Raw genomic sequence first — 15,975 nt, forward strand, 5'->3', positions numbered from 1 at the left:
CTTGCTCATAGCCAGATTAGAACCATGTGAGCTCATTTTCAGATGGGTTACTGGCTTTCATAACCCATCTGGTCCATTGTTTGGAAGATTATAGAAGCTGCAACTAACAATAAACCCATACAAAACAGCCTGTTGAGATAGAGGTGAAGTCTCCGCAGTGTTTCCCAGTTCCTAGCGTGCTCCGTGCAGCTTTACACAGCCAGCAGGAGCTGCTTTTAGGGAGGTGCTAAAATGAAGTGCATGGACCAGGAGGAAGAAATGGCAAAAGCTGACATGAAGGTAGGGTTTTATAAATTAAATGAACTTTATTTATAACTTGTCTTCAAAAGTCAAAAACATGACAAAAGTTAATTGCTCAGAAGCTTCAAACTGCTCCTTAAACATTTTGTCAGAATTGCATGGAAGTGCACTTAGAACAGTTGCAGAAATCTAGACTCAGGCCAATCTTTATCACAAAACTTTGTCATAGCCAGAACCTAGAAATCCCTACCCAACCACTAGCACATTGTAATCTCTTCACAGACCAAGCATTAGGAATCACCAACCCCACAACACAGTACTTTTCCCACACTGATGTATTTTTTCCCTAAGACTAAGATTGCAGTCACCAAGCAGATACCTCAGTGAGAATCTATACCAGCCTTACCACATTAGGGAAAGCACACCAAAACCAAGTTAAATATATTAGAAGCCACAAACTTGCTGGACACAGTTTAATCAAGATATTTTAGCTGGGGTGCGTTTCATTTCTTAAGGGTAAGGCTATGCTGCAGTCTGCAGAGTGTGAAGTTTATTGGTCAAACAAATTGATTAGTACTCAGTTCTGTGGTGATGCAGGTCCACTGCTCCAATCAGACATGCCAAGTTCAATGAGACCAGACATCTCAGCACTACTACTCCAATTTCCAAGTTCTGTTCGGGTCTCTGAGACTGCTTGATCTCAGCATATTGATTGTGCAATTAGTGTTAAACTAAAAATGAAACTCTACAATGAAAGTGTATAACTGAGTATCAAGTATCCATTTTCTATGAATTCAAACTTGTTTATATTTTACATTTTCTTTGAAAGCTATACCTCCATCCTGTATGTATATGGAAAACAATCTAAGTACAGCTTCAACTACCTTAGCGACATTTAAATAAAAACAGGAATTCAAAATACTTGTTAGAATCTGCAATGCAGAAGGCAGTGCAGTGCAAGTGCTATGGGTTATAAGTTTTGCTACCAGCTTGCCTTGAGGGATGGAACAACTAGGAATATATATATGAAATTTTTAGTTTACATAAGATACGGATATTGAAAAAGCTTCTGAATTCCCCTACAAGCATAAGGCTTAAGATTCCTAGAAAACCGATTTTTTAAACACCAATTTAATAAGGCCAACAAATGATTAATATTTGCTATAACAGTTGAAAGTTATGCATTTTAGCTAACACCAAAGTTCTGTTTTCCAGGCAGGCTAGAAATTATGGTCAAAGTATGGAACAAAATTGTAATCAGGTGTAGAACTAAAGCGTTTTGAACTAGTTTCTTACTCAGCTTCAAACATTTTTGCTAAGGAATGTTGCAGTTTGAAGACATACTGAAGACATGTTTTCCATATAATTGAGAGGCTGCCTGTGAGAATTCAAACACTGGTAAACATCATGAAATCACAGGCATCATAGGCCACTTGAAACAGGAACTAATCTGATGAGTTAGCACCTAGGGGTCTCACTAAAGGAAAAGAGCCACAAAGACACCTCTCATACTATCATTTAAGAAATGTAAACAAGATCAGGGGAAGAAGAGATTTACCAGCTAGTTCATGCCAATCAATTTGGAATATTTATGGCTTTAGTCAAACTAGCACAACTGGCAGAAAGCAATCAGAAAACAGGCAGATGTGAAGGAAAACAGAACTGTCTCCTCCACACTGACCTATAATTAAGCTTTGTGTGAAACAAATAAGAAAATTAGCCTTACGTGGTTGAACAACGTAGTCATATTAATAAAAAACAAGAATGATACCAAAAGATCAAATGGAGATTCAAAACTAAGATTAAAGTCTTCCATATTTCTGAATGCCTGAGTTCATCTTGGCATGGACAGGGAGAAGTGCAAGAATGCTGGCCATTTCCCTCTCATGGAAGCTTGGTTTGACAATTAGTCTTCTTTTTTATTTTATTTATCCCGCAAAGAACGCATCAAAACCTGTGCCATCATATCATCTTCATCAGCATCATAATCCTATGAACAAAGGGTACAGAAATTCTTTTACTGCCAGGGCCATATTGGTTAACACAACACAAAACCAGCTGTCTCCTCCTCTGACTTACCAGTAATTCAACTTCTCTCATTATACCATCTGCAAGGACTACATTTTACAGTAGTGGCTACATAAAAAAAGCTGGGTTTTAAGAGTCATCAGGCTCACGTATTCCAAGGGTGAAGAAACACGTACCACAAAAGTATCGTATGAAAACCGGTGTCGTCTCTGAAGGTGTTCCATGAAGTTAGCACTCCTGTAATTTGGATCTCCCCATGGCATCGAGGCACAAATTGGGCAAACCTTTGAGAAATAAATAAAAAAAAGCCCCAACAATTAAGTGCTTCAACATTTATACTAGAAGAGGTAGGACAGAGACTGTGGAAAACTGAAGACTGAGATTCATAACTATCACTATTCTGTACGCAAAGTGACATCAGTTACTTTGCTGGGTCATTCACAGAAGCCTCTGATAACCCTGAATTATTTAAATTCAGGTCTTAGACCTTTGAATAGGAACAGTGTAGTCTTCTCTACATATTGTAAATTAGAATTGATCACAGCTGCTTGCTTTAGAAGATTTCAGGCTTCATTTCTCAGTGACAGAGAAGTTTCCCTGGTCACTTCGAAAGATCACCTCTCTCCAATAATTTTTTTTTCCTAAATAAATTTGGGATTTCAAAGAATTTTAAAAACAAATGAAAGCTTCAAACTCAATTCCAAGTTTTGCAACTACTTTTATAGGAGATACAGTATCAGCAGATAAAGACTACTAGAAATATATATTTTTCAATCATTTTTTTCCACAGTAGTTTATAATCCCTTATTACTGAAGACAGATTTTTTTCAAACTACTGTATTAATTGTATGTTTGTTACTGTGCCTAGTTCACTTTGAAAGCCTACCATTTTGCAAGTATGAGACAAATACGTGAAGTAGATGCAGTATGAATTTAGATTAGTCACCTTCAGAGAACGCATCAAAAAGCAAAATTAAAATTATGTAGAACTTAAACTAAACAAACAGCATACCCACATTTGACTTTAACAGAAGCAATTATAAGTATGTACTTAACTTCAAGCAGTAAGTCTCTAATTCATTGTTTCAAAGGGATTTAAGACTAGACTTCATTGCAATTCCTGCACCAAGACTTTTTATTACCACTTGTTTTGCATCCATGCTGTGCAATGTTTTGCAGTGCTCAACTAGTCCTTCTTGATCAAAGTTTTTCTCGCTGCAATATGGACAAGGAAAGGTGAAGCGATTGGGGAAGTTCCTAATTGAGGGAGAAAAAAAGAAGCAATTTATTATTTCCATAGAGTTAGAAGTACAAAACATTCTATCATTTTCGAAAAGTTGAAAGATTTGGGATTCACTACTCTGAAGTTATCTTACTATCTACTAAAAATTAATCTATGCAATTAAGACAAGCAGATTTTAAGAATCAGCCTTTTAATTCCTGACGATATCTTAAGGAACTCTTAATGTCATACATTTTTAAATAAAAATATTTCTATAAAGCCTAAAAGTGACATGTATTACTTTTTTTTTTTTTTTTTTTTTAACTTTTTAAATGCATGAGGTACCACCCAGAATGCTCAAACGGAGTTAAGCAAGCTGCAGTCAGCTCCAAATTCCCTCCATTACTAGCATTAAAAGACAGAGATACAGTTATTATTAAAGAAATGTTTCTGCCAGGTACCCTGATCTTGTCTTGTGCATAGACTACATAGAAAAGGCAAAGAGTTTGCTTATGCACAGTCAGTTACAGGATAAAGTTTTTTTTGTTGCAAAAGGATTAACAATTAACGAACAAACTGAGTGAAAAGGTAATGTCTACTTTTACTGCAGAACTCTACAGTTTGCATGAAAGACCATAATGCAGTTTAAAACAACAAAAAAAGCTAGAAGACCTCTTCTAGGAATCAAGTCCGAGACTTTATAACAATTTTTCAGCCCTCTTTTTGTGACCTTAAAGGCAAGCGTTTCCAGAGAACAGCAGGTTACCTGGTGTTGTGGAGTGGTTCTTTAGTCACAGCTTTCACACCTTCCATGATATAGTTCTGGTACTTTGAACAAGAAGCTGCGTGGCTGCGCATCTTTGAGAGATACATCTGTGAAGACAATTACATAGGAATGTTAATTTAAATTACTTGCACTCACTTCTACAATTCCAAGCAGAAGTAGAACACAAATAAAGCAGCTTACTGCAGACAGTGCTAAGGCAGGAAAGAAACAGACATTTCAGCTGATAAGGTGGAAAGCTTTAAGATTACAGATTAGTTAACCTATAACTTTGCAGCCTGTAACATTCTACAAATACAGTACTGTTTAGGACAGCTTACTTGACTTAACCCATGTTATAACATGAGAAAATGTACTTTATAAAAAGCCTGTTTACCTCACTGCTGAGAAGAGGCCATAAATGAAAAATGAAATTTGGCTTTTAGCACAGACTGCAGCATAGATTTAATTACAGGTTGAACAACTAGTAATCAGCACACCAGAATTTTCTATTGGCTACAACGATGAAAAGGCTAACCAGAAATTAAAAGTGAAATCAACTGAACAGTGCTGCTCTCACCTTAGTGTCTAGTTATTCTTTTCTTGTTGTTTTGCCATCAGTTAAGATGCTCTGTTCTAGACTCAGTGCTAAGTAGTCTAACTTTAGAAAGAGGAAGGAACCAAGAGGAAGACATGGTACATGTATTCAACATGCAGGACACCAACAGCACCTCCACAGAACATAACTGCTCAAATAAGTGAAGTGGGTCTTTTAACTGTTTCAAATGAAACAAACAAACTTCTGTTTAAGAGCTTAGGTGATCACTATCTAAAATCATATCCACTCTTTCACTATGATGGTCCTCCCACAAGCTCACAGAATCTGCTTCAGAAGCAGCATTTTACTGTTATTTTTATAATAACATTTCTCACTTGAAATCCACTTCCTGGGGAGGTAACAATAAACCCCAAAAAACTGTTGAAAGAATATCAACATTTGGGTGCTGCCTACATAGAATATCAGCAGCACTTAGCAAAACAAATTGACCCAATTCCATATAAAGCAGAAAGCAATTTGCCTCCCTGGAAGCAGTAGTGCTGTACAGGCACACCACGCACCCCTCATTCTGAAGCCCCCCTGTACCTTTTTGTTGCAGCCGTTACAAGTGGTTTCTGTCACTTCGATCTGCTTTTCCAAGTCAAGAGCCCTGCTCCCAGGAGCCAGGGTGCTGCGGCAGACACCACAGACTGGCTTTTTGAGCTTGAGGCACTCCTGCAGGCATGGCGTGCAAAACCTGGAGGGGGAAAAGGAAAGAAAAACCAGGATGAGAGGCAGTGGGAGGAGCGCTCCTGGCAGCCCAGGCCCTGCTGGCATGCAGCCCCGGGGAGAGGCAGCACCACAGGCAGGTATACTCAGCCTCTGTGCCCTCCAGGAGAGAAAACCATGGAAAATATTTAATAATGGCAGATTTTAGCGTCGGTCAGAGAGGCCTTGGGGCAGCCACAGGTGGGGTGAGCAGGGGGCAAGCGAGCCACACCTGCCTCAACCCCCACGGTCCCCCAGGCCGAGGCAAGGCACTGAGGGCCCGACCGGGAGGGCCCCAACCGACACCGGGCCTAGGACAGAGGCGCAGCCCGCAGCCCCCAGCCCTTAGGCCCCAGCCCTTAGGCCTCAGTCCGACCACAGCCCCCCGGCACCGCCCCCAGTCGCTCACACGTGTCCGCAGGGGACGCGCACGGGGCTGTCGAACACCTCGAGGCACACGGGGCAGGTGAGGCGCGCCAGCGGGTCGGGCCGCTCGAGGCCGCGGGCGGAGGGCGCACAGGACGCCGACGATCCGCCACCGCCCCCCGCCACCGCCATCTCGCCGGCGGCTGCCGCACGGCCACGCCCCTTCCGCCTAGAGGCCACGCCCACTTATGGGCGGGGCCGAGACGGAGGGGGCGATGTGGATGGGCGGTCGTTGGCTGGGGGCGTGGTTTGTCGCGCGGGGCGTGGCCTAACTGAATGGGGCGGGCAGTCGCTAGGGGCGGGGTCTGTTGCTATGGGCGTGGCCTGCTGCGAGGGGCCTGCCCCGCCGCATGTCGTCATCCGCCGGAAGTGCCCTCACCGCGGGAGGCGGGGCTTCCCTCCCCCGCCATTCACTTCCGGGGCGCTCCCCCGCCGAGGGCCTGGCCGGGCTGTGCCTGGGCTGCCCCAGCCTCCTCCGGGGGCGGCCCCGCGTCTGCTTCCGGGTCACGGGGCGTTTCCGGCAGAGCGGCGGCGGAACGGAGCGGGGAGGGACGGGCCCGGCGCGGTGCGTGAGGGGGCGGCGCGGGCGGCCCTGGGCGTGCTCGGGGCCGCGCTGACGGGCGGGGGCGGTGTCCTGGGGCCGTGTCCTGGGAGGGGGGGAGCGGCCGAGGCTGTGGGCCGGGGGCGCTGGCGCCCCGCTGGGTGCTGCTCCGGGCCGCTCGGCTGCGTGAGGTGCTGCCCGGTGGCGCTTTGGGTCGAAGCGGTCGGTTCTTGGGTCCTGGTGAGCTCAATTCTTAATTAGCCGTTTGGTAAAGGCGCGGTGGCTGTGGGTTTATCGGTGCTGGGAGCACGAGGGTCTGTCCTGTGCCCCGTCCTGCACGCAGGGGCTGGGGTGTGTGAGGCTGCGCAGCCTGGGCCCTGCCGCCGGCCCTCTCGGTGGGGCTGTGACCCCGCAGGGCAGCAGCCCTGCTGTTTCCCTCCCAGACCCTGCTCAGATCTCACTGTTCACACCTTTCCCTGGGATTTTGGGGCTTTCCTTGAATAATCCTTAGCAAAACATCCCTGTTGCTTTACCCGCTCCTCCAGCTGCTGTTTGCAGCACTATATTTATCCCTGCCTTCTCGCACGCAGATTTCTGCCGGCCCCGTAACCATGGTTGTTCGCCGCGTGCGGGCTGCCTCGGCTGAGCGTGTTCTGCTCCCACACGGGCAGAGGAGCAGTGCTGCAGAGGCTGGCTGTCATGCCTCGCTCCTCGGCTGCTTGAGCTCTGGCATGTGCAGCAAGCACGGCAGGGGTGGGGCTGGCAGCACCGCTGAATGTCACAGTTCACGGCGTCTCGCGTCTCTCAAAGGAAGTCCCTTCCTTCCCTGCAGGGACTTTCCTAGCCCTGAGGTCTCATACACACAAGCAAGCTCTGTCACTGAGCAGTTATTAACATTGGAGATGGAAGAATTGTGATATTTAATCCTTACCAGCATGAGATCCCTGCTTACCCTCAGGGTGTGTTAGCAGTGTACCGAACAAGGATTTTTCTCTGAAGCCCTGTCATAGAGCTCTTCTTGCTAAGTAGCAGAAATTTGGTATGATTTCTCATCTTGTACGATCTCAGGAGAAAAGAGCTAGGAGAGAGAACTCCTCGTGGAGAGGGCTGAACTAAATTCAACTTCTGTCCCTTGTGCTCTTCCTCTTGGTTCACAGTTGCGAAGTGCTAGATCATGCTAATTTAACAAAGAAAGCTTTTTAACCACAGTTGAGAGAGTCTGCTGGCCTGCTCCTTACCTGGCTTTGGGAAGGTAGCGTGGAGAGGCTTGTTTGGGCACTAGCTTCTTCTGTGTTGTACGGGAGCTCAGTAAGGTGAAGAACACTGCCTACGTGGTGTTGAAGCAGGAATGGCTTTGCTCTGCTGTAATAAAACAGCTAGAAATGGCAGTTGTGGCTCTTTGTTGAAAAGATTGCGATCTTTGCACCTGCTAGCGTTCAGCCAAGGCTCTGGCTCCACGTCAGTGTTGGGGGCAGTGCCTTCTGTAGGCTGAGCACCTTCTGTAGGGTGGCTTGAAAACACTCGGCACGGTGATGGCCCAGGCATGCCATCAGGTGGAGTAGGGGCAGCAGTCAAAAGCCTGGAAAATGGTAGAAGTAAAAAAGTGAAGGGTATGAATCTGCTTGGTCTGTGAGCTGTCCTCTGCTACTGGGGGAAAGAAAAAAAAAAAACAAAACAAAACTAGATGCCTTCCCAATTTGAGCAAAATGAAACTCTGTGGGATTTTTTAATCTGTGTATTGCTGTGCAGGGCAAAAAAAAAAACACTGATTAAAATCATGTTTGCGTAAGTCGTTTGAACCAAAAGGGTGAGATCAAACCTTGAGAGAAGTCCTGAAACAAACAAATCAACAAAATGCCCTCATTTTTTCCTCTCAGTCCTTTGCTGTGAGTTACTTCTGTCTTGGCTCCCTGACCCAATGGATTTTCAAGCTGGACACGCGCCTACACGGACTTTCTTTCATTGATTTGAGTTTATTGTGCTCTGTTTTAGGCAGATGACTCGAAAAAGCAGTAGTGAATGCAGGGAGAAGCAGGACATCAGCCTTCCTGGGGTGCTTGCGCTTTTTCAGAGACCTGGAGAGGCTGTTCCAGGAGCTCCTGCTCTGCAAACCATTTTATAGAGTCCTGTGAAGCAAGTAGAGGCTGGGGACAGCTGGGATTTGTGCAGCGGTGCTGACTTGTCTTTGTTTGCAATTTCTGTTCCAGAGGAGTTGCCGTTGCTGAAGATTTGTAATGTCCGATACTCAACCCACTGCCGAACAACCATGAGAGAGACGAGGTAGCTTCTCCGGCGTGATACAAAAGCTGAGTTCAATGGATACAAAATACAAAGACGATTTATTTAGGAAGTATGTACAGTTCCATGAGTGCAAACTGAGTGTCTCTGACAACAAGCAGCGTCCTATTAATGATGAGTATTTGCGAGTGGCAGCGTCCGCCTTATTTTGCCTTCCCAAAATTGATCCCTTTTATAGATTCCGGTTGATAAAATTTTATGAGATGGCTGAAAACTCACTGAGAGCTCTGAAATCCTCCAGTTTACATTCTCTCCATAATGCATTCAGCATGCTTGAGACGGTTGGAATCAACCTCTTCCTTTATCCCTGGAAAAAGGAGTTCAAAAACATTAAGGTAAGACATCTTCTATGTGGCACTAGTGAGAATGTGATTTATTTTGCTTTTCTAAAATATTTCACACGTTTCTCTTAAGACAACACTTTTTCCTGCACATTAGGGTAATGTCTGTATGTGACTGTATGTAGAGCTGGTAAGCAGGAGCTGTAAGAAAGGTAAAATGCCAAGTTTGTGCTGGTGAGGCTGTCCTGACAGAACTACAAGCTCTGTCTGCATTTCTGAAGTAATTCCTCAAACAGAGGAAGAGCTTATTTTAAGGTTTTTGTTCACCTGTCCTATTACTGTCCTAATATCTACTGAGAGATGCTTTTACTAGGGCGAGTGATTAAGTCATGTTTAAGCTCGCCCGTAGCTTTGGTTTAATGTCCCAACAGCTATTAACATAGCCTAAGTACTAATGATCAGTGCAGGCTTTCAAGTGGACACTTTGCTGGGGTTCCCATGTGTTATGTGATAATGGTAAAGGAACTTCTCTGAAATATTTCCAGAATATTTTTGCTTGTCAGTTCTCAATTAATGAGATTTTGATTTTAATGCGCTTTCAAATTATCTGTGCCAGGTCCTCACAGTGAAGTGTAGGAACTCGTGCATTGCTCGGCTTGAGTGCTGGAAGACAGCTACAAGTTCTCTGCTGACAATTTTTTGTTTTGTCTTTTGCCTGTCCTTACATTCTTACTCAAAGCTCCTGCAGTGTTTCCATAAGGGATACTGCAGGTGACTTCAACATTTGAGGCTTGAAAGTTGGATAAAAACATTTTTGGTTTATTTTCGTCTTTTGCAGGTTGCGTGTGCCAGTGAGATGGGTGTTTTTGCTTTTTTCTTAAGATGCTTTTGCAATTTAGCAGAGAATTTGAGTGGTTCACTTTATAGATCCATAGAATGGTTTGGGTTGGAAGGGACCTTAAAGATTCTCTAGTTCCAACCCCCCTGCAGTGGGCCGGGGCGTTTGAGAGTCATCTTTCTCCGAAGAGAAAACTGGTCCTTTCTTCACTGTACCTTTATCACTGTGCTTAAGTTCTGTCCTTGGAGTGCTGGCTGATCCATCCAGGGTATGTCTTGATGTGCTGCTGTTACTGGCTTTGGTTGTGCATTTTGGATCCAGTATTTGTTCTTTACAAAGACACGGTGGCCAGGCTATTCCTCCCTGTGATCCAGAACAACTCCAGCTGTTAACAGCATGCCTCAGGTATGGCGGGTGCTAAGGGAACTTCAGCTTGTGCAAACTCCCCTCCATATTTGGGCTTTTTTAGTGGAAACTCTTGACCTGATACTAGATTAAAGAAAATAGGCACTGAAGTTGCATAGTAATTATACACCCGCAGACACCTCCACACAGAAAAGTGCATCTGAGTATATTTAAGCCTGAATCGAGGAGGGCTGCGGTGCTCTTGCAGGAATACCGAGCTCTTGTTATCTTCAGCTGTCGCCTGTCCAAGGGGAATGCATTAAATCTCTGCCTTTTGGCTTTTATGCTAGACTTCTAAACAGAGACATTTCTGGTACGTGTGAGAGTTAGTGTACAGGGTAGTGAATTAAATCAGCAAGGAGGACATTATGCTAATCAGGCTTTCAGTTTGAACGAAAGTTCTCCTACTCTGAATTTGCCTCATGCAGAATTTCCATGTGCTGAACAGGAGGGAGGCAGAAATGGAGTTTGTCTTGCCATGGGAGACGTGTGTGTTCTCTGTCATCGTTCTGTTTAATTCTGTAGTATCTGTCACTGAGCTATCTGAACATCTAGTCCACTGAATTTGTAACCTAGTTTTCCTTTTATTCTCCACCCCACCTCCTTAGACCTACACTGGACCCTTTGTTTATTACGTGAAGTCTGCTCTAACTGAAGATGATGTAAGGCAGATTCTGAACTACATGGGCTATGTCCAAGAACTGGGAACAACATACAAGCTCAAAGAGCAGGTTGATGCCATCCAAGTGAAAATGGTTTCATTTGAACTCTTTTTGGCCAAAGTGGAATGTGAGCAGCTCCTTGAGATTCATTTGCAAGTGAAGGATAAAGGTTACTCAGAGATTGATGTCATAAATGAACGGAAAACCAGCAATGAAGATGTTCGAGGCTGCTCGGAAGCCATGAAGCGGCGTGCAGAGTGCAAGGAAAACCTAAACACCTCCATGGCACGAATGGTGCTTCAGAAGTCGGCAAGCGAACGGGCCTCTAAAGATTACTTCAAGCCAAAGGTGAGCAAGCCTTCTAAATCAGTGGACACATATGATAATTACTGGGAAAATAAGAAACCACCTTTGATGAGCTCTTTGAGTCTCAGGAAAGAACCAATTCTGGTCGATGCGGAAGATGACATTAAGGATGAGATTATCCGTCCGTCACCCTCCCTCCTGACAATGTCAAGCTCACCACATGCATGTTCCGATGAATTCTTGCCAACTTCATCTCATCACAACGGCATGTTAAGAACGAATGTCCCTTACAGCTCCTATTTTTCTGCTCAAGAGGACTTAGATTTATATACTGACCCCGATTCAAGAAGTATGTTGAATTTTAAAAGACAAGAAGCTATTAAGCCTGATGTGTGGCTGCTAAAAAATGATGCCAACCCTGTTTACCACAAGCGCGCCCATCTAGCCAAAGAGGCAGCTTCCATCAAATGCCAAAACTGTGGTGTACCTTGTGGCACTTCTGTTTGCCAAAAGTGTGACAATCTGTTCAACTCTAGGCAGGATTATCCAGCAGTGAAACAGAGCACCTACTCCATTAAATCTGTTCCAAATGACGGCTTGTCTCCTGTGTCGGCTTTAAGAGAGAAATCTCAGTACACGTCACAGACTCAGAGTCAGGAGAGGGCTTCCCAGTTCAGTTCAAAATCCAAATCTTCAGGCACCTCACGCTGTGGCTTTTGTAACCGATCCGGAGCTGCAAACACTTGCACATTTTGCTCAAAAGTCTCATGTGACACTTGCCTCAGCGCTTACTATTACGATCCCTGCTGTAGAAAAAGCGAGCTTCACAGGTTCATGCCTAACAATCAGTTAAACTATAAGTCGGCCCAGCTGTCCCACGTAGTTTATAGATAGACTTGATTGCTCTGATTTGCAGGAGAAGGAAAAGGGGAGGGGAAAGGGCTACCACAACTCATGTTCTGACTCCACTGATGAGAAAAAAAACACTGACCTCTTACAGAAATGACATGCCCAAATATTCGGAACCATGGTTCAGTGATCGGGTGCCAGTTCTTGATTTTTGTGGCTTACCAAATGCTGCAGATACATTAGATTTCATGCTGCTATAATTTAGGTAACTCCTAAATAAATCATCGTTCCTTCTCAATTGAAATGGGGGAGAGGAGCACATTTTTCTTTAAAACTTGGCAGCTGTTGCATTTTAGAAAAGTGACATCACACCTTCCACACCATTTTAGTCATCTCCTTGCCCAAACGAAACCATGCGAGGCTCTAAGAAATAAGATTCTCATTTTCTGGGGGTGATGAAACTACTGCCAGTTTTTGGTAAAGTATGACTTTAAAATGTGCAAGAAATATGTGAATGGCTTGTTTCGCCAACAAGGACTATTTTTCAGAGTGTGTCTGCATTTCTTGATCTCCGAAATGCAAACACCGCAGCATCTCTTCTTTTCATCATGTTTCTTCCTTCTCCCCTTCTGTCCCGGTTGTTTATCTCAAGCTTATATAATCCAAACAGTATGTGCTTTATTTTCTAGTGTTGCCAATATCATCCTGTTTTTTACTGTATGGTATTTTAAAAAAGGTGAACCTGTGTTTATGTCACTTAAATTATGCCTAGAGTGTCGTCCTTCCAGATGAGTACCGATTTTCTTCACTTTCTGTTGCACATGTATTAAGTACTGTTCTTTGTACTGTAAATAGGTAATTTGGAAACAGTTTATTTTTAATAAATATTTAATATGTTGAGTTTTTAAAAGTGGTAAAATCATTATAACTATGAAGTCTCTCTGGGTTATTTGTTCAGGTGGTGTTTTGTTTTTACTTGTACTGTATTTCATAGCTTGTTATGGTCACTGTGGCAGATTGATGTTATTGGCTCTGATCATTATTTTTTTTTTTCAATCTAACATTTTTTTTTTCTTCTGATAAGGTTGCCACTAAATTAGGTGGAGTCTTGTCTAAGAACTGCAAGATTTTGGTTCTCAGTGCACGCTTTTCCTTTGTGGTTATGGGAATTGTAAGTATCAATGTTATGCTTGTGTCCAAATTCACTGCAAAGTCTGTAGTGTAGTCCAACAAGTAAAGCACTGGCCTGGTTAAAAATCAGAGCTCATTTGTGAATCCTGTTAAAGTAAACCTAACAATTATGGATGTGAATTGGATAATAGTATTTATTTGTATTATTGTAGCACATAGGAACTCTAGCTGAGAACCAGGACTCCATTGTGCTAGACTCTGTGCAGTTTGACCCCCCCAAAGAACACCCAGTTATGAATAGGCTTTATTTATTTATTTATTTATTTTTTACAGAAAATCCACAAGAATCTTTCTAACTTCTTTTATTCAGACTAGCTACTTAGAAAAAACTATCAGGCAACCTAATCTTATGTGCAGAATTAAATTTGTTTAAAATATGTGTATAAAAAAAACCCACAAACTCTAGCTGAATTGTAAACTATGTAGTCCACTTTGCACTAAAATTATTCACTTAGGGTTTTTTTTTTTAAACACTGTTAGAGTCTAGGCTTCTAAACTTTAAATGTTCATTGATCCCTGTGTGACAGAGGCATGCATGAATGGTCTTTTTTCTTGATTTTTTGGGGGTGGGGGGAGGGCTTGAGGTAGGTTTAGGGGGAACTATTATAGGCTAATGTTGTAAAATAGCTAAAATAATTTTAGCCATAAATGGTTCTCAGAAGTATTATGGAAAAAAAGGTGAAACCTGAGTCTTACAGGAGGCTGAGAACAATAAGTCACTGTACAGTTTGCACTAAGAAACAAAGCGAATGGTGTGTGTTTAGCAATCAGGGAAATTTCTGAATTAAGCGACTACAACTGAACATAATGTTCTAGGCAAGCGTTGCCTTGCTGACCCTGAAGGTTGGGGGTAAATATTGTTTAGGTGAATTATTTTAAGGTTTTCAAATTCTTGTATGTTTTTTTTTTTTTATAAATATATATATATATATATATATAAATATAACACAACTGTAGATACATCGTGTATATAATGAGGAATTTAAGAACAATTTTACTATTAAAATTCAGTCTAAGGGTGGTTTTCTTTTCAGTGGTTACTTTTCGTTCATCTTCTGAAGTGTCATGCCTGTGTGGCTGTTCTGCAGTGTATCTTCTAGTTCACTAGTTCAGTTCCCATATGGCTACTCACACTAAAGTGAATAACTAAAACTGTGATGCCACGTAATTTTTACAGTGACTATAGCAGGGACTAGACTTGCTTTGGAAAAGAAAAGTCCTGTGTATATATGTCATGGAATACTGTATTACAAAACTGTGTTGAATTGAAGTGATACCATGCTCTATTTTTGTGTATCTTACTGTATGAGGTTGCTGTGATTGATACAGTAAAATATATATGCTAATTGAAAATGCAGGTGTTTTGCATCTGATTTGTTAAAACTAATTTATGTTTTGAAGGAATTTAAAAATAAAGAGGCCTTTAAGAAAAGGCTTAACTTTTCTTAAAGCTGAGTGCATGTAGCTGTCTGTTTCACAACTGTGTTCTGCATGCGGAAGTGAGGTAGTGCACAGAGGTAATCTTGGGGGCTAAATGGGCCAGTGTGTCTGTATCGTGAGCCTCAGCTGTGTGAAATGAGATGGACTGCCTGCAGAATGCAAAGCTTTCTTAAAAAAAAGGTTTATTTTTAAGGCTTAGCAGCATGTCTCTCGTTCCCTAAGAGCACGTAAGCCAATATGTCAGCAATTTGCGGCAGTCGGACTAATGTGGGGCAGTGAGCAGGTTTCACATGCCATGTGAAGCTAACCTACATTGATTTCCAGCCTTGACTCTCGATGTCACATGCAAGTTTTCTAACTAGCTTCCTGACACAAGCTGTACCTCACAGAAGATGTGATACTGTTGATGTGCTTTTTGGCACTTGAGCTAGACCTCCTGCCTCCTCTTTCATCCTGCTACCCCCAGAGCAGGATTATTTCTCAAGTTCCAAGCTAGATTACTTTGTCTTTTGTTCTTTGTGTTAAAAGCATGTCAGCTGAATGTCAGGTGAATGCTTAAGACACCTTGAGCTCCATTTACACAAGTCTGCTAATCTTGCAATCTGTTGAGGTTACTGGCAGTATCAGATGTTCATAAAAATCAGGCTCAAGATAACTGCAGCATTACTGCAGGAAGTCTTACAGCTCTGTGCTTCTTGTGGTAATGCACTGCTGGTGCATATAAAACAAGATGATACTGACATGGTCTGACATTTCCAATGGCAGACCTGGGTGTCTGCTCTGTCTCTTGCTCTGAACAGAAGCTTAAAGGTTCTGTACATTGTCAAGTAGCTTAAACTTGACAGTTTGAGCCAGCAACTCTTTAAACTTTTTTTTTTTCTGGACAGTGACTTTGGATTCCAAGCATTTAGTATGTGCTTCTAATTATGCTGTGGCATCTTTTTAGGGGAATAGATTATCCTTTCTAGCATTTGTTTAGAAAGGGGAGATCATCTGAGTTCTGTGTTAATTGCAATGACTGAGAGAAAAGCAGGAGGTGATTACAAATTAAGATGCTGGTGTACCTGGTATGGGCTCTAATTGAGTTAGTTCTTCTTTGAAGTCAGTGGGAGTTAATTAGGTCTCTTAGCACAGCCATTGCTATCTAAGCAGCAAGGGAGTACAGCTACAAATGTTCCT

At 42.9% G+C, this 15,975-nt stretch overlaps 2 protein-coding genes across 5 annotated transcripts; one reads left to right on the forward strand and one right to left on the reverse strand.

The window, feature by feature from the left end:
* Window positions 1-299: 299 nt before the first annotated feature.
* Window positions 300-6,142, reverse strand: RNF114 (ring finger protein 114). Its single transcript, XM_084296802.1, has 6 exons — window positions 5,969-6,142; window positions 5,398-5,548; window positions 4,257-4,363; window positions 3,411-3,525; window positions 2,445-2,552; window positions 300-2,230 (listed from the first exon to the last, which is right to left on the reverse strand). The coding sequence occupies exons 1-6, from the start codon at window positions 6,115-6,117 to the stop codon at window positions 2,165-2,167; spliced, it is 696 nt and encodes a 231-aa protein (XP_084152928.1). The 5' UTR covers window positions 6,118-6,142; the 3' UTR covers window positions 300-2,164.
* A 271-nt stretch (window positions 6,143-6,413) lies between these two features.
* Window positions 6,414-13,387, forward strand: SPATA2 (spermatogenesis associated 2). 4 transcript variants are annotated; one of them, XM_084296837.1, is made up of 4 exons: window positions 6,414-6,550; window positions 8,734-8,876; window positions 9,003-9,159; window positions 10,957-13,387. In XM_084296837.1, exons 2-4 carry the CDS (start codon window positions 8,842-8,844, stop codon window positions 12,208-12,210), a joined length of 1,446 nt encoding a protein of 481 aa, XP_084152963.1. In that variant the 5' UTR covers window positions 6,414-6,550; window positions 8,734-8,841; the 3' UTR covers window positions 12,211-13,387. The 4 variants fall into 4 exon arrangements, with proteins under 4 accessions (XP_084152963.1, XP_084152960.1, XP_084152961.1 ...); XM_084296834.1 differs by having other exon boundaries at window positions 8,734-9,159; XM_084296835.1 differs by lacking the exon at window positions 6,414-6,550 and adding an exon at window positions 6,634-6,766 and having other exon boundaries at window positions 8,734-9,159.
* Window positions 13,388-15,975: the final 2,588 nt, after the last annotated feature.

Source organism: Netta rufina, assembly GCF_964035555.1.
Source record: "Netta rufina genome assembly, chromosome: 16".
Classification (NCBI taxonomy): domain Eukaryota; kingdom Metazoa; phylum Chordata; class Aves; order Anseriformes; family Anatidae; genus Netta; species Netta rufina.